Source organism: Pseudorasbora parva, chromosome 8, assembly GCF_024679245.1.
Source record: "Pseudorasbora parva isolate DD20220531a chromosome 8, ASM2467924v1, whole genome shotgun sequence".
NCBI lineage: Eukaryota > Metazoa > Chordata > Actinopteri > Cypriniformes > Gobionidae > Pseudorasbora > Pseudorasbora parva.
In genome coordinates, this window is record NC_090179.1 from 9,646,658 (window position 1) to 9,666,104 (window position 19,447).

The 19,447-nt window shown below is 36.8% G+C and overlaps 1 protein-coding gene across 2 annotated transcripts in view; it reads right to left on the reverse strand.

Annotated features, from left to right (window-relative positions):
* The window catches only part of mre11a (MRE11 homolog A, double strand break repair nuclease), a 39,171-nt gene that overhangs the window by 12,561 nt on the left and 7,163 nt on the right, over positions 1-19,447 (reverse strand). For both annotated transcript variants that reach the window (XM_067450052.1, XM_067450053.1), the window contains exons 5-11: positions 18,575-18,662; positions 17,012-17,153; positions 12,947-13,061; positions 8,609-8,794; positions 2,399-2,570; positions 1,894-1,974; positions 1,297-1,426 (exon numbers count right to left, since the gene is read on the reverse strand). In XM_067450052.1, coding sequence (XP_067306153.1) covers positions 1,297-1,426; positions 1,894-1,974; positions 2,399-2,570; positions 8,609-8,794; positions 12,947-13,061; positions 17,012-17,153; positions 18,575-18,662 — 914 coding nt within the window. The remainder of the gene's footprint in view (positions 1-1,296; positions 1,427-1,893; positions 1,975-2,398; positions 2,571-8,608; positions 8,795-12,946; positions 13,062-17,011; positions 17,154-18,574; positions 18,663-19,447) is intronic.

Here is a 19,447-nt window from a genome sequence, read left to right on the forward strand (position 1 = left end):
CCTTTCAAAAGTACATACAATTTCAAGGCACCCCAGTTTAAAATATACTTTAAAAAACACTGCATAACCCAAATATAAATGCAAATGTCCTGTTTATTTAGACAGTAATGAACAGAGTATAATCCGCTAATATGTTTAACCCTTTCACACGTAAATTTAAAACATTCTGGCTGACCCCCAGCGTGAGTTTTTCAAAGCGACCGTTATTAATGTGTCACTTTATGGTTTCCATGGTGACGCGTCATTGCTTGTCACGTGACACACTGCAGCAACAACAGAGAATGAATGATGATCTGCCTCTGATTTTTAGATATGGCCTGAAATATCTGATATTCCGATTGTCAAATATATACAAGTGGCGGTGTTTTGTCGTTTAAACAACTTAAACAACAATGATCGCGTTAGTTGAGCTGTATGCACGATGGGCGCCGCCATCGCAGTTCAAAAAATCGGATCTGTTAGATTTAAGTTACAAGACGTGAATTCATCCACTTCTCCCAAAATACATAAAAGTAAGTGGCAGGTGAACTGGCAGAAGAATAGAGTAAACTTTAAAGTTACTTACACAATGCTTATCTGATATGAATAAAACTAAGTTAATTATAATGGAAATGATTATTATTGCCTCTTCATTTTTCATCATTGTGTATTTTACAAACTATAAATGTATTGGTTTTTTTTTAGTACGTATACGTTTGAAACCTAAAATAAACATGTGGCTGAAAACACTGAAAAGTTGTGATATATGACAGCTCTGAGCACGCCTGTCTCTGGCTCAGTGCAAGCCAACGCGAAAGCACATTTGAATGAACGTGATGCACTGACCGTTCTAATCACATGCGTGAATGTGTGATCATACATGCGAAAGGGTTAAAAGGAAGAAGAATGTATTTATGTAAATTCAAATATATACTATATATGAAATTTCAGATTATTATTATTATTATTTATTTTTAGCCAACATAATATTTTGGCGGCACCCCTGACACAGTCAAGGGGCACCCAAGTGTGCCGCGGCACCCACTTTGAGAAAGGCTGCATTATATGACTGGCAGACAGCAACGGTTGGAGTTAAAAATCTTAACTTGTGTTCTACTGAAGAAACAAACACACCTACATGTTGGATGCACTCGGGGTAAGCAGATAAACATCCCATTTTTATTTTTGGGTCAACTATCCCTTTAATGTAGATACTACAATAGATTAGATATGAACTATAAACTAATAGTTTGCAAAGATTTGTAAGTACTTTATTACTACATACTTATTATAGTGTTACCGATGAGTGTGACTTGCCTTTAATGCTGTCTTTGGCCTCTCTGTGTCTGATGAAATGCAAGATGTCTTTTGGATTTGCCACTCGATCGACAAACTTCTGACTAAAGCGCATGGTGTTAAAGACTTCAAAACCCCCACTATAATCCACCTGGAAAGAGAGAGGCACATGAAAGAGAAATATGTATTTTTTGTATTTACCTTGTATATCCCAGAAAAAAAAGTTTTTTGAATTTTGTATTTTTTTCATGTCATAAGATTGTTTAGAGCATGAGAAACAAATGGACAAATAATTTTTGGGAAACATTTGATTTTATTCATATGTTATGATATGACCTCTGTCGTTGACATCAGGACTCAAAAAACATAATGACATGAAATTGCATGTATAGGCAAAAACAATAGGATATTTTTTTAATTTACAAATAGATTTTTAAATTTAAGGATTTTTTTTAAAAACAAACTTTGTTTAAAGATGACTCTGAACTATATTATGAAAGATATAACCGAACACGTTGATATACCATCTTACTTTATGCAATATGTGAGTAAAATGAACTGAGAAAATTGTAAATCCAAGCAGAGCAAAGGTAGAGAGGGTGTGTGACTGATACATACTCGTAGTCTGATAAGAGGCTTCTCCGGAGTAAGGGGATTTCCAAGTCTCTCTCTCTCTGCCTCTTCAAGCATCTCTTCAACCTGAAAGGCAAAATAAAAAAAAGCAATGTCCAGTTCACAACTTTTACACTCACTGTACCTCAATGGTCAAATAATCTTCAAACAGAGGGAAAACAGTAATCTCCTGCTACATACCTTAGTGACTTAACAGCATCTTTGAACTAGTACATACTTTTCTACTTACTAAAATGACAAATGCTTTAAGTCTCTGTAAAAGCTTTTTTTTTTTTTTTTTTTTAAAGAAAGGTAAACTGTGTCTGCTAAATGAAAATGTCATACAGCCAAATATTTCAATTAATAAAATTAACCTAAAGCTAAATTCATTAGCAGGCTTTGATGTAACCTTGGTGACCAAGTCAGCTAATTTTAAATTCTCCATCATCGTCAATCACATTGAGAAATGACAATCCCAATCAGTTCCCATTCAATCTCTGTGCATCTTTACCTTCTCCTGACAGAAAGCCAGGACTTTGAGCATGACATTGGGTTGCTCTGGGCTGAAAAGGTCAGGGTGATCTGAGAGTGTTACATCCTGAATGAAGAACTGCCGGACGGTCTGTAAAGGAATTTTCTGAAGATTCATTTTTTTCCCTTTCACTCTCAATAACCCAATGTGCCTGTGGAAAACCCAGAGACAACAAAAATATATCACCTACTCCATTATACTTCAAATTGAAATACACTGAAATAAACTGACATATTTAGGACCAATAAAATGACATTAAGTACCATATAAGCACTGTTGCTCTTTGTTTGTTCTACATTCAGCTATTACAAATTGGAGCATGTGAAATTAAATGCCACCAACGGAAGCTTATTAAATCTGAATGCGGCCATGAATATGATTTCTGACATTGGTGGAAGGTTATTTTCGATAACTAATTAAATTTAGGTCTGTTTCACTCTAAATTCAGAAGATGTTTAATTTATTGCAAGTGTTACATGGACTATTATTATGGCCTTTAGCTTTCATTATATGAAAAGTATTGAGTGTAGATTCTTAAAAGAACAGTATATTGGTTTGAAAACTACATGATTACAACATGATAACTACATGATTTTTAAATCAAAAAGAAAACAGGTCAAAATTACATGTTCATAAACTAATTTATAAATATTCTAATATTACAGTAATATAAATGATATATAATATAAATACAAATGTTTCATGGTGCCTTTTGAAGCAGAACTCAACAATGTGTCTAGGATTGTCATTAGTCTGAAGCATGTGTGAATACACTCCAGTTTTAATGGCAGGCAAAAGCCTGTGACATCATAAGCAGAGCACCCCTAAGTATAAGAGGGTGTCTATAGTACACTTCATCAGCCTTTTTGTCTTCAGGAGCTGTTTGTATTGTTAGTATGTGGCGAAGGCGTTTCAGGAAGTGTGTGTCCCAGATATTTGACACCTGAAGACACCCACAAACTGTGCGTTTTTTGTCTGGGTGAGGAGCATGGAGTAAACTATGTACAAACATTCATGAAAAGAGTATTCCCTGGTGGTTGTGGGCTCTTTCAGCAGGATAATGGGCCCTGTCACAAAGCAAAAATGGTTCAGGAATAGTTTGAGGAGCACAACAAGGAGTTTGAGCTGTTGACTTTGCCTACAAATTCCCCAGATTTCAATGAAGTCGAGCATCTGTGGGATGTGCTAAACAAAAAGTCAGATCCATTGAGGCCCCACCTCGCAACGTCTTGAGAGAGGAAATTACATTGGTGTCAATGAAGGCCTTTCTGAGCCATCAGATTTCAACAAAAATATCTTCATTTGTGTTCCGAAGATGAACGGAGGTCTTACAGGTTTCGAACTACATGAGGGTAAATAAATAAATGACAGAATTTTAATTTTTGGGTGAACGAACCCTTTTTTGTTTTACCCTTTTTGGGTTAATACAAAAGGAAACTAAATACATTATTGACTGATTCCCCAAGGAGGGGGGTCATCAGACACCAGCTAACCTGCTACTTTTGTGCGAGTTGAGAATGATAGTGAATTGAGAAAGTTCTCCTAGTCAAGATTCATTCACAAGATCTTAATAAAAAATGTATGCACTTCTTGATGAAAATAACAATAACAATTATTTCCATCAAAAGGTTAAGCTCTTTAAAGAAGGTTAACATGCCAGAAAGAAAAAAAAATCACTGCAAAGTCATAGACTTTTAAGAATTAAGAATTTGCATTTAAATCTGAATAGCAACTTTTTTGGGCCTTGGGAGGTGTAGTATTTAAAGCCACATATAAATGTACAGTGAGGAAAATAAGTATTTGAACACCCTGCTATACACCCTGTAAGTTCTCCCACTTGGAAATTATGGAGGGGTCTGAAATTGTCATCATAGGTTCATGTCCACTGTGAGAGACAATCTAAAAAAATAATAATCCAGAAATCACAATGTATGATTTTTTTTACTATTTATTTGTATGATACAGCTGCAAATAAGTATTTGAACACCTGAGAAAATCAATGTTAATATTTGGTACAGCAGCCTTTGTTTGCAATTACAGAGGTCAAACGTTTCCTGTAGATTTTCACCAGCTTTGTACACACTGCAGGATTGCAGGGATTTTGGCCCACTCCTCCACAAAGACCTTCTCAAGATCAGTCAGGTTTCTGACTGTCGCTGAGAAACACGGAGTTTGAGCTCCCTCCAAAGATTATCTATTGGGTTTAGGTCTGGAGACTGACTAGGCCATGCCAGATCCTTGATATCCTTCTTACTGAGCCACTCCTTGGTTAACCTGGCTGTGTGCTGGCTGTGTGCTCGGGTCATTGTCATGTTGGAAGACCCAGCCTCAACCCATCTTTAATGCTCTAACTGAGGGAAGGAGGTTGTTCCCCAAAATCTTGTAATACATGGCCCCGGTCATCCTCTCCTTAATACAGTGAAGTCGCCCTGTCCCATGTGCAGAAAAACACTCCCAAAGCATGATGCTAAACACATTTAGTGGAATTATGACCAAAAAGTTATATTTTGGTCTCATCTGACCACATGACTTGACCACTCATGACCACTCATCTGACTCCTCTGGATCATCCAAATGGTCATTGGCAAACTTAAAACGGGCCTGGACATGTGCTGGTTTAAGCAGGGGGACCTTCCGTGCCATGCATGTTTTCAAACCATGGCGTCTTAGTGTATTACCAACAGTAACCTTGGAAACGGTGGTCCCAGCTCTTTTCAGGTCATTGACTAGCTCCTCCCATGTAGTTCTGGGCTGATTTCTCACCTTTCTTAGGATCATTGAGACCCCACAAGGTGAGATCTTGCATGGAGCCCCAGTCCGAGGGAGATTGACAGTCATGTTTAGCTTCTTCAATTTTCTAATGATTGCTCCAACAGTGGACCATTTTTTTACCAAGCTGCTTGGCGATTTCCCCATAGCCCTTTCCAGCCTTGTGGAGGTGTACAATTTTGTTTCTAGTGTTTTTGGACAGCTCTTTGGCCTTGTCCATGTTAGTAGTTGGATTCTTACTGATTGTATGGGGTGAACAGGTGTCTTTATGCAGCAAATGACCTTAACAGGGTATCTGCAGGTTCAACAAGTCAAATTTAAGACTTTTAAGACCATTATGAATTAAATTTAAGACCTATGTAGCGCAATAAAAAACAAACAAAACAAAAAAACGCATAGGAAATGCAGAATAACTAAATTACTTGCAAAATTTTTTTTATTTAAATTGAACAAAGTATTAGTAAATTTATTATTTATAGCTTAATCCCACCGGGATTAACATATATATATATATATATTTTTTTTTTCTATATGTTATATATTTTCTATATGTCCATTTTATATATACAAACACAATAATTACTATTATTTTATTATCAATTTTTTTTTTTTGTGGTAGTCACTTCCAAATGTTTTTTTTTCATAATTAGGATGCCACATTACCCATATTATTATGTTAGAGGCACAATTGTCACACATGGCAATAAAACAAACAAAATGCATGAATCTTGTTTGGTATTATAAAAAAAAAAAAAAAAGGCTGGTCCAGTGGTGTGCTCGCTTTAATAACACAATCGATTGGGGTGGAAATATGGCTAAAATCTTACAAGTAAACCACAGCAATAAGCAATTGCTTAATATAAGTAAAAAGTGTTCAAGTAATTAAGTAATCAGGTAAACTGGTCAGTAATAAAACATACTTATAAACAAATGACAATAGGCTATTGTCAGAATAGGAAATATGAATATAACAAAGATACATATCTACAAACAGTGCTTGTGTTGCTTAAGTGTTGTGTTGTTTTCCCTGTTTGTGTTGTTGTTAAGCTATATTAGTTTGCTTTCACTTTGAGAACTTACTAATGCGCAGATCCAGTACTTACTGACACGTCCCAAACTTTATGGACATATGCATAATGTGTGTATTTGATCATTCAATAGTAATGAGCCTAGAAATAGACGCATTCGCTACATTCGCGCAAGCACTGACAAGCAAATATACGCCATCTGACATCGGAGTTTGCGGTTTACATCACTGTTATTAACTCTTTTTAGTGCAATCGGGTATATTATACTTTTATTTGGTCATTATGCAAGATGGTGAGAAAGATTCGCCTTCGTTTTCACGATCACGAAACTGCTAGAAGAACCATCAGCTGAAGAATAAAATCCATTTTATGAGTCTGTGGGGTACAATCTGAAAGAGGCTCGTGCCAATAACATGAAAGCTGATTGGCTGCAATATAAGATGCATTCTGCCTAATTTGTAGTTGTAATACAGTGAACAATAGTTAGACTAGCGAAAGAAAGAACTACAACACCACGGAATAAACACACAGTGCGCTGGGGGAGGCGGGAGCATTTCAGTGAGGTAGCATTACATGGACGAAGGAAAATTAAGATCTGTTTAACATTATTTAAGACCAAGAACGCAATGCTTCCGCGAATTTAAGACTTTTTAAGGTCTTACATTTGTTTTTATGTTTTTATGACCTTGTATGGAAAATCCGGACATTTTTATGACTTTTTATGGCCTTAAATTCTTATTGTTAAATTTATGACTTTTTATATTACCCCGCGGAAACCCTGCTCAAACAGGTACATCTAATTTAGGATAATAAACGCAGTGGAGGTGGACATTTTAAAGGCAGACTAACAGGTCTTTGAGGGTCAGAATTCTAGCTCATAGACAGGTGTTCAAATACTTATTTGCAGCTATGTCATACAAATAAATAGTTAAAAAAAATAATATATTGTGATTTCTGGATTTTTTTTTAAAGCTACACTGTGTGATATTTTCCCCCATCTAGTGGTGAAAAGGTATATGACCATCCAGTGAATATTAGTTTCTGTTCCTCTCAATTTCAATTTCGTTTCAACTCCTACGGTGGCTTATTTATTCAAAGATTATGGCTTCCAGTTCGACCTCTTCGGTGAGTGTTGCTTCAAGTGATGAGGTTACTTTTGAAAACTATTATAATTTGCAGTTATTTAATTTGCCAAATGATCTATGATCAAATTAATCTATGTAAAATGAATAATAGTTTTACGTTTTGGTTATTTTTTTTACCATTTCATTGCTAACATCAGCTATCAGGTTCCCAGACGAATGCAAGCTAATCTTAGTAAAGTAACTTTTATCAGTGCTATCGTTATTCTGTATATTGTACGACATCACTAGCGTAAGGCAAACAAATTAAAATGCAATTAAAATATTAATCTCATGTTATCCGTCATAGAACATGGATTTATGTTACAAGGTAAACAATACTTTTTCATCATTGATGCGAGGAAAACTATCCTAGACGTCGTTCTAGTGTTATGCACAGCACACCATGATATAATTAGCCAAGCAACAATAAAACTTCCAATATACACAAATAGGCTGAATTAATATTACCTGACGAGAAGAAAGCAGGCAACGTCGGCGTTCTTTTTAAAATCGTTGCTCCTCATGAGCTCTTTCCATCTTGGAAAGGCCACTCCAATATTTACTTTTGTCTTGTTGATTTGCCTGTTGCGTTGCCGTCTTAATTCTCTTTTCAGCTTCCTTGGCGACTCTGATACATATCCCCGAGACTAAGAGTGATCCTCCATCATCATATAGCAGCCTCAAGCAATCCTCCTCTTCACATTCGACACAGTGCCATCGAGTGTTAAAACGCGAAAGGCAAAGCTTGAATTTACGGGTATGTCCCTCTTTGGCTAATGTACTTTCAAGATGGAGGAGCAACATGGCGACCGCCATCCGAACCCCTCACCCTTATGTATTTTAAATGGTATATTATAAAATTACGAGAATACTTTATTACTTGAAAGAAGTAAATATACATTAATGAGCACATTTTTGAAAGAACTAAGTGATTTTAGCGAAGAATAAACTAAAAAAGTTACACAGTGTAGCTTTAAATTTAGTCTCTCTCACAAGTGGACATGCACCTACGATGCCAATTTCAGACTCCTCCATGATTTCCAAGTGGGAGAACTTACAAAATAGCAGGGTGTTCAAATACTTATTTTCCTCACTGTAGCTCAAAACTGATTTATAAAAATCTTATTTAATGTGTTTTTTTGCCGTTCGTATTCAGAATAACAGTCTGAACAAGGCTTTAAAAGTTTGAACACTCCAACTGTCCATGGAGAATCATTCATTATCAGAAGACATGTTTACTGTGTGTATATGAGTGCAGGCACACAAACTTTTTAACTGCTTCTCCTGGTGACAGTGAGGTAATGACAGAGCTGCCAGGCTGTGTGACGTAGAAGAGTTGTTGTTCGTTACGGACTGGAGCTATTTTACACTCATGCTCATGACCCCACACCACCAAATCCAGGAAATCATCCAAAAACTGTTCTGGGATGTAGTTAGTCGCCCCGTGCTTACTTCTGCAAAAAAATACAATAAATTTAAGTTACAGCACTACCCTGCATTGGAAATGTATTAAATTAAGTATTTGTATTCAGATTATTCCACTGTCCAAATGCAACTTTGGATGATGTGCTGCAAGGTGTGCACATCTTTAACACGTCTTTACTGACCAACCTTTAAAAAAAACACTACAACATTTCAAAAGCTTTTTGTCATTTTGAAAAAAAGCAGAACATGATTTACACCTAGCACATAATTTTACAGTAATCCTTTTTATGTAGCAAATAGGCCTTTGAGACTCGCTTTCTTTCTCTCTCTCCCCTGTGTGTGTGACAGAGGTAAGGACATTTTTCTGTAAGCCTTAAGGCCTATTCACATCGGGACGATTTTCGCTAAACAAAGGGCGCTAATGTGAGTGTGCACACCGACACAAGTTTTTTTGTGTGTAAAAACGTCCTTTTTAAAACAACGCCTTGGGTTTGTGTTTTATTTTTGATGCACCACGTTAAAAACTGGCCGACCAATGAGATCGGCGCTTTTGTTCAGTTGCCTGGAGCTACTGAAGTTACAGGAAAACACAACTTGGTAGCGGTTAAGCAAAAAAACGGCCTTGCCGAGCACACATTGATACGGCAAAGAAGTAGTAAGTAGACAAAGAAGAAGAAATACGGCTAATGACTGTCACTGTGACACCACTGCTTGCCAGTTAACAAAAAAGTGTGAATGGTTTTGGCAAGTATGTAAATACAGTCTCTCTTCATCTTCTGTGTGACAAGCGAGTGTCAGAAGTGTAAAGTGCCACAGCACCACCTTTTGTACCGGGAGTGCCATCTACTGAATGTGCATGTTCACTTGACACATCATCAGTGAATATCGTTTAAAGACGCGCCAAAATAATCACGAAAAACACTGCCGATAAACGCGCACAATATTCATCCCGGCGTGTACAGGCCTTTAGAGTGCAAGGGAAAATACTCATCAGTTAACTGTCTAAAACAAAACTTAATCTAATCCAGATAACCACTATTAACCAATTCATTTTTATTGTTTTTAATGAAAAAATTGGGGTAAACAAAATGATAATGTTGGTTCATCATGTAACCGTTTATATCTCTAGCTGAAAATACCATAGACTGTTAAAACATGATTGTTGATTGACAGAAGCGTTTCAACACAGACACCCTGAGCAAGCTCATTACAGTCCGCCAATGTTGATAGGCTGAAGCAGAATGGCATCTAACCGATTGTGGCGTTTTGTTCTTGGGTGTAATAACGAACACAGCAGTCATTTTGATGTTCCTAAATCTGAACCGCTAAAGATGCAGTGGCTTTCATTTCGAAGGTAAAACAAAACTCAGCCAATTAAAAGGATTGTTAGGCTGCATTAACTAGGTCAGCTGCAACCGGGAACACGTCCCATAACACCTAAATTATAAGAAGAGTGGCATCTACGTTAATGTTAGTCTCTCTGTTTATCCGGAGGTTTAGTGCAGTCAGCCGGATCCGGGCCATATCCACCCTTACGAAACAAAAATATATTGCAATATACTAGAATTTATATTGCAATACATTAGAAAATATATTTCAATGTATCAGAAACTTCCTCATATATTTGAAAATATATAGCAATATATGGATGGACAACCTATTGCTATATATTGATTCATATATTAAAATACATTGATATACAAACAAAACTGAATTATTTCATGTATGTTTATTGAAACAAAGTATTTTTTGTGAGTTAAGCAAGCTCCTGCATATGTTTACAGAGGTTGATTAACAATAGCCCAAATCAGATGGTGCATGACATTCAATATATTTTCTATATTTAGAAAATATGATGGTGCATGACATTTAATATATTTTCTATATTTAGAAAATATTTCTATTAGGGCCGGGACTTTAACGCGTTAATTAAGATTAATTAATTACGTGACTTTAACGCGTTAATTACGTGACTTTAACGCGTTAATTAATTACGCAAAAAAAAAAAAAAAAATTTTACCACACTTATTTTTGCACCGCGGAACGTTTTTCAATGAATGAGTTTCGACGGACCAATTATACTGGAACACCAACTAGCGCTCCGGAGTCACGACAACAACGAACCATGTGAACATGAACGAAGCTATGGAACGAAGAAGCTGATGAGACTGCTTTGCTTGGCCCCGTGGATGGGAAATTTTGTTTTAAAAAACGAAAGAATGGAAGCGTCGTCAAGAGCATGGTTGTGTGCAAGCTATACAACAAGGAATTCGCGTATCACCGCAGCGCATCGAGCCTCAAATATCACAAAAATGCTTTTGCTAAACTGGCAAACATTGCACTGGTCTGCTGGACTGAAATAAATAAACAATATTTTGTTGATTAAGCTTATGTATTCAGTCATTATTCAATGGTATACTAAAAATACATGTGAAAAATTACTTCTCATTGTTCTCAGGTCAAATATTTATATGCGATTAAAATGCGATTAATTAATTACAAAGCCTCTAATTAATTAGATTAATTTTTTTAATCGAGTCGCGGCCCTAATTTCTATATTATATTTTAATCTGTTATATTTTAAAATATATGACAGACAGTGTACATTAGATTATTTCATATTTACCATGTATACAATATATATGATAATTATATACTATGTAATATAAATCAATATATTTAAGACATATGTTCCCATATAAATCTGATTATATTATCCAGTACATTGAGGTATATTATCTCATATAATTTTACATATATATTTACATATATATATACAATGACTCTTCCAATATATAATTTCATATATTGTAGGATATATTTCAATATACATAGCAATATATTGAATAGTATAATGATATGTATTTAGTCAATATATGAAAACGGCAATAATTGCAGTATTGTCCCATATATTGCAATATATGACTTGCATATATAATATATTATTATATAATATATCATATGATATATTACCATGTAAATTTCACAATATATGGAGACACATGAAATATATTGTCAACTAATATATTGAGAAATATATTGTCAACTAATATATTGAGAAATATATTTTTGTTGCGTAAGGGCAGATCAGATGGTGGACCTGCACCCAAACATGATCAACACATCCCTGAAGCGTCTGCAGAGAGCGTGTCAATTAAACTCCCCTGTTAATGCCTCATCGACACGACATCCTCCTTAAACCTGTCTCTGGCGTGACGACTCCAATCTTTCAAATAATCTTACGAATATCTATTTACCTAATAAGACTTCTGACCTGTAATGTTGCCAGAATGTTTTAATTATCCTTGGTCCACTATCCACTAGGCACTTAGTGGGTAATGACATTACAAATAAAAATTATTATTTTTCCAGCTATAAGAATAGCTAACATTAATGTTAACAATATTGCATCTCCATCTATCTTCATAATAAAATGATACTGTAAATGTGGTTGATGTAATAATCAATGCCACTATGCTGTACTGTTTACCAAAAATTGCTGCAAATACCTGTATAGTGAAGCTGTTGTCTATTCAAATGTATTGACACAGCGCTGGTTTGTTTAGAACTATTGAGAGCGTCGTGATCACGTGACCGTGCGCCGCTGTGAGATGAATGCATGTTGCAACTATTATTATACAATGGCTCTGGTTATGCCACACTGAGTGCGCCAAAACGCTATTTGTTGTTTGAATTCCGAGTGTGTGTGTGTGTGAGTGAGTGAGTGAGTGAGTGAGTGCGAGTGTGAGGCGTGCGAGAGATGGAGGGAGAGCAGGGAAAGGAAATTTAGCTGAACGAATATGCTGCGTGCATTTTAAATAGTGTTAAAAAAATAAATAAATAACGAAATGCAATATGTGGTGGCCGGTGTTGATTCTGTGGCGCCCAGCCACAGATTAGTCCATGTGTGTGAAACACTGAGAAGGAAAAAAACTACTCTAGTACTGATTTTTCAAATCACTACAATATGATTAGAAAGTTATAAAGTAGTAGTAAAGATGCAAATATGATTACTATAGCACCACCTATTCTCAGATAGAGATCTGCATGTATGTTTGAGGAATGGGTGGGATATGGGACCATTCCAACACATTTGGGCTCCACATCGCGAAGATGTTCTGATTGTATGCCTGAAATAATTACTAATAATAATACTTAAAAACAAAAATGGTTTCCTGAACCTGTTTTGATGGATGACAAATAAATTGAACCAGCCATCTTCATCCTCTCGTGGTCGAAGCATCGTCACCTGGTTGTTGACGAACATCCGATAGAGTCTCTCGTCTGGAATGGAACCTGAAAGTACAACACACTTTATTTTTCACAATGTCCTGTAATTTTTTTTCCATTATTTTACCCATTTACGGTCAAAATAATATGCAGACCCACTTTATAGTAGGTGGTCTTAAAGGGGTACTTCAGCGCTGGGAAGATGAATCTGTATTTGAACTGGGTCATCAATGCAGTAGAAATGTGAAATTATTTTTGAATTTGGTGCTTTCTAGACTGAGAAAAGACAGAAAATGTATTTTTGTCCCATGGGGATGAAAGACTACAATTCCCAGAATGCTTCGCTGCCCTGTGCCATTCCCCAACGCCACCAACTTGATTACAGTGACTGAGTTAGAGAAGACACTACAATTAAAAACTGAACGTGTCTGTTCAATATAATGAGTGAGTCACCGCGCGAGTATCACAGCACTGAGCACTAACTGCAGGAGTGATGAGAGCTGAGGTAATCGCGACTACACTCGCGGCATACATTCACAACGCGAGTTCAGTCTGGCGCGTTTCAGTTCATGCCTTTACAAGCTTAACTTTCATAGAAATTAATTTGAGAAGTTAAAAGACTTACATTGCACACCATAGCTCCGTTTAAATGAGTGCCTGCCAGCTGAGCTCTCCCTGCAAGCTGAGTGTTATCTCCCATCCCCCATGCGCGAGTTCAAAACATGCGGTAATGGCTCCCTCTGCTGGCTGTAGTCTTTAGCCTTTGGGCAAACATTCCTCCTATGATGCAAATATCGTAAATTTGCATCATAGGAGGAATTATTCCAGAAATAAAATGCATAAATCTCTCGTCTCAGGGGGATATGAGGGGGGAAAGCACAATAATTTGAATATACTCCAGGGTTTCTACTGATACAAAGCCATATGCTAATCGCTGAAGTAACCCTTTAACTCCTATGTTGTACTAACATTCATGCGTTCAAAGTGTGTCTGTGATCGGCTACAATGTTCATCTCTACAACCAGAGATGCCACGATCTTAATATAATGCCATAGATCAAAATATAATGCCATAGTTCTAAATGTAATCCAACATGATTAGTTAACCATGAGAACTGTAATAGTAAAATTGCGCAAAAAAAAAGTAGAAGAGCGTAATACTACTTAAAATGGAAAGACGTTAGCCAATCACAGCAGTGGGTGTTTACACTAAAGTCTCACAGCAGACACAGAGCGTTCAGAGCAGAGGGCTAAAATCAGGGTAGGAAATATGCCTTTTATTAATAAATTATGAAAGAAATTGAAGTAAAAAACATTCTAATATTACAAGTGGACCCCAGGAAACATCATAAAACAAGGAAGTTCATGACCCCTTTAATGAGTGACTCTTCTCTGGATGAGAAAGGTACATATTCATTTAACCCTAGCTACCAAGAGCATCAAATCAGAAGACCGTCACCCTCTTGGAAGCTGATCAAGATTTATGACGTTCTGCATAATTACACTCTATCCTTCCATGGGTTAGATAATATTTCCTGGTTATCTTTCAAGTGTTATTCATTACAATACATTATTCAATACAATACATTTGCTATAGAGAAATTACAAGTGATTGATGGGAGTTAAACAGATATGTAAATATCCCACATTGCTACATTTTGTAGATTTGGCCCACATCTTGCATGTGGAATGATGATCTGGCCCACATGCTGCGTGGAACGCCCTAGTGCGGCCCACTCCTGTTTGCCAGATCTGGGCCACAAGCAGGCCACAAGTTAGCCAAGAGCAAAGAAATAAAATAGAACTATCTGAGCCACAAAATCTTTGTATATTAATTATAGAGTCATCTCAGCCTTAATACGCCTGTGTATAAACAGAATCACTGAAGGAAAGAAGAGAAAGAGACAAGAACTACAACTGACTTCAGCCACAGCCTTAGATGGAAAAAAAAACTGAAGATAAAAGACATCTTTGAAGATCTCAGCAGAGGAGGATTAAACAACTCCTCAAACAGCATTACTAACCAGACTGACTTTATTTCTGTCAGAGCAGAAGTTCTGTCTGTACAGAAGTTCATACTGACAATTAACAGAGGTTTAACTCTGTTTTTCATTCGAAGTCACCCTAACAGGGATTCGTGTTTCCATTAGTTGGGCCTTTAACTCTTAATATACTTTTTTTTTTTTTTTTGTGGCTGCTGTGACAGTGTGTTTGTAAAACACATTTGCAGTAACAAAAGTAAGACCTCTGCTCATCTTCAGAACACGAATATATTTTTGTTGAAATCTGATGGCTCAGAAAGGCCTCCATTTGCAGCAAAGACATTTTCTCTCTCAAGAAAGACCCATAAAAGTATAAATATGTTCAAGAGTCCATCTCACAACAGTGGATCTACAAGAATTTTATTAAGCAACAAGAATAGTTTTTGTGCACAAAAATAAATAAATAACAACTTGTAAATAGATGGGCGATCTCAAAACATGGCCTCATGAAGCTTCAGAGCGTTATGAATCAGTGTATCGATTCAATACATTCATTCATGGAACGGTTTTCATAGAACATTATCCATTTCTATTATTCAAATAAGTTAAATGATTGTTAGGCTGCATTAACTATTTCATTCAGAACCGGGAACACTTCCCATAACACCTGATGTGTTACATCATAAAAAGAGTGCTATCTATGCTAACGTTGGTCTCTCTGTTTATCCCGAGGTTTACTGCAGTCAGCCGTATCCAGATCAGATGGTGGACCCGCATCTGGACATGACCAACACATCCCTGAAGTGTCTGCAGAGAGTGTGTCTATTCATTCCCCCTGTAAATGCCGCATCGACACTACATCCTCTTTAAACCCCCAATCTTTTAAATAATCGTATAAATATCTATTAGTAATATGAAATTAATATGATTTCTGATCTGTAATGTTGCTATACTCATCACTGTTTGTTATTTGGCCAGAGGAAAACTGCCACCCCGACTGAGTCTGGTTTCTCCCAAGGTTTTTTTCTCCATTCTGGCCCTGAAGGAGTTTTGGTTCCTTGCCACCGTCACCTTTGGCTTTTGGCTTGCTGATTTGGGGACAATAAAATTTCAACTACAGTATATTTTTCTGATCTGTCCACATTGACACTATTTGATAATTGAAATTAGCTTGATGACATGAGCTAGATGACATGATGCTTGGAATAATAAGAATAAAATCATATTTAATTTAATAACAGGAAATTATGAATTATTTAATTATTTAAATATCCTTCAGGGATCAAAAAGGATATAAACAGTTAATTTTGAAACAATCTCTTCTTGAAAACTTAGAGCTATGGATTTGGACGGCCATTAAATCACCAGACAACCTTGGTGTTTGTCTAAAAACGGGAGGTAATTCGGCTGGGGATTTTTACGCGGGTGGTGGGAGAAAAGAACTGACATTCTGGATTTGGACGGCAAGTTTTCTTGCGTGCGTCCGTTTTAGCGCATTAACTATCGTACAGTCTTTTACTGTCTATGCACAGTCTGAGATTAATGACAACTGAGATCTTACATCAGGGATCATGTTCGTACAGTCTGACAAGCAACATTCGCAAAGGATTTTGAAAAATCGCACAGTGTGGATTAGGGGACCCATTCATACAGGACCCATTCAAATTTTCACTTTGACACCATATCCTCAACCATCATCTCTCCTACTACACTGTGCTGCAACTCTGCACTTTTCGATTATACCTGTAGCAGCCGTTGTCCACCTGTCCTACAGCACTGTTTTCTAAGAATGAAGCATGACTTCTCCCACTTATCATGTTGCTAGAGCAAGCCTTGTGGTCCAGCTTTGTACTGTATGCAATCACAGGATCCTTTCACCTTACCATCTGTATTTGCTCATTTTCTTATCTTATTTTTTTAATGTAATTTAAACCAAATTGCTGAATATTATAAATTATAATATTATAAACTAAACTATTATAAAAATATAATATTATATTATAAACTATTATAAATTATAATATTATAAACTCACCAATGCCATAGAGTGCAATCCTGGTGTTTCCTTTCTGCAGAAGAACTGGACTGACCTCAAGTTTCTCCACTGAAGGACTGCGGCCAAAATGATTGACCAGACCAGCGCAGCTCAACAGGTCTATAGCACACAGACCATCCGCCTAGAACACAACAAAAACAAACTGAAAATGAGATTGTAGGAAGGAAGGAAGGCACACAATTGCATAATCAATTATCTAATCAGCATTTAAATTGCATCTCTTACTGACCAATTGAACACATGAAGGAATAATATGCAGTTACAACTTTCAGGTGAGAATCATTAGTGCTCATGCTATCTTTAGAACTGCATTACTTCATCTTTCTGTTGTTGATTAGTTAACATCTCCATGGTTTACTAGGTGTGTGGCTCTCTACGATCAAAGACAGTTTTGTTTACGTTTTGTTGTGTGTGTGCGGGCAGTCGGCCGTGAGGGGCTGCCCACGGTTTACTTTCGTTTTGTTTATTTATTTTGAAATTAAAGTTTGTTGAATGTTTGCCGGTTCCCGCCTCCTTCCATTCCATCTAAGAACCCCGTTACAAATAGGTAGAAATGTTATACTACCATCTCGATCACGGTTATGATCATGTGACATTGCCATGACTAACCATTGCTGAAGCTTTTTACTGATTGGTATTTGATTTAAATAACTGGCAATACAGTACCACAAAAATGTAATAAGAGTAAGAGAGAGAGAGAATTTAATACTTTCATTTGATAAAAAGTAATAGTGAAGACATTTATAATAAATGCATTAAATAAACGCAGATCATTGAACTTTCTATCTTCTATTTTATTCTATATATTTATATTCAAAGAATATCACCACATGAAAATAATAATCAGAAATGTCACAAAAGCATCAAATCATCATATCAGAATGATTTCTGAATCATGATCAAGTGACACTGAAGACTGGAGTAATGATGCTGAAATTTCAGCTTTGCCATCACATTTTAAATTGTAATTTATTCCTATATTTAAATTGTATTAATATTTTGTATGCTGGTGTGCATAAGAGACTTCTTTCAAAAACATTAAAAATATACTGTGAATTTTACATTGCTCTTACATATCTTTTGTAAATAAGAAGACAACATTTGTTGGAGAACTAAAACAGATAACTATTCCTGTGTATGAGGAGGCTTATTTGTGCAGTATGTGTGCTTTGTCCTCTGAATAAGAGATTAAAAGAAACTTCTAGAAATATCTACTTCACCACATTGGTACACTGAATAACCAAAGACTGAGGCACAGAGGATCCCAAGCATTTAAAAAGTATTACAAACTATCACTGTTGATTTTCAACTGTTAGTTCCACAAAGCAGCCATCGATGACAATTAATAGGTAAAAACAATCTCTCAGTTGACCGGCTAGCTGCATTCCCCCCAAAAAAGTAATTTCAGGTTTTGTGTGCAATATGTAACAGATAGTTTGTCTGAGACTAAATTACTCTCTATGTGCATACATTATATATTAATATTCGATATCTACGAAGCAGACCAGTTTCGTGAACTAATAAATTAATTTATTCTCTTACCCCAGTTGGGTCATCATGGTTACCATGCACACTGAATACAGGGATGGAAATGTTGAGATTATTGTCCAGGTAGTTCACCCATGGAAACCTGACAAAATAACAAAGAACATCATGTGTCTGTGTGTATGGGCATTATATTACGGTATTATTTTATATTGAAAAATGATCATCAAATTTTGAATGAAAATTCTGATAATGTATTTGAGGGTTGTTGACATGACAGATGTTGTTTGTGCTGTTTAATGTGCTTGAGCCATAGATTCTCAAATGCATAACTTACAATTTACTGTTTGGGGCTCGAAACTTATAGCCTGGATGCCAGCCGAACTAAGCCCGGCCCCCAATTCTTTTTGGCCAGGCGGTTCGTTCTGGCCTCGATCCATAGAGGTGTAATTATTCCCGATCAGAAAGTGTTCAGACCAATGAAATCATCAGGGCGGGCTTTAGAGGGCGGATGTCCTTTCTCGTCTCCACCAAGCCGACCCTGAGCCCGAGCACCTTAAAACCATCCTCCCTCCAGCCATGGTTGTCATCCTGATCCAGGGGGCTCTCCACGAACAGATCCAAAGGGAGAACACCCAACAGCCTGCTCCACCGGGAGGTCCAGAAGGGCGCCTCTATGTCCCGCCTCGTCATCGCATGCCCCTTCTGGACTTGGCTCATTCTTCACCGGGTTCTGGAAACCCAGGCAGGAGAAGGACCCTCTCGCCACCGCTACTGGTGGCCCGCCATGCCTTCGGAAGTCTCTGGATTCGTCAAGGGATGTTCAGTCTGAGCCATTGCCAACACCCCTAGGAGACTGCCCTCTTCCAATCCCTGAGCGTCCCTGGACCCCATCTGGGGATCGATTTCATGACCGACCTGCCTTCCTCC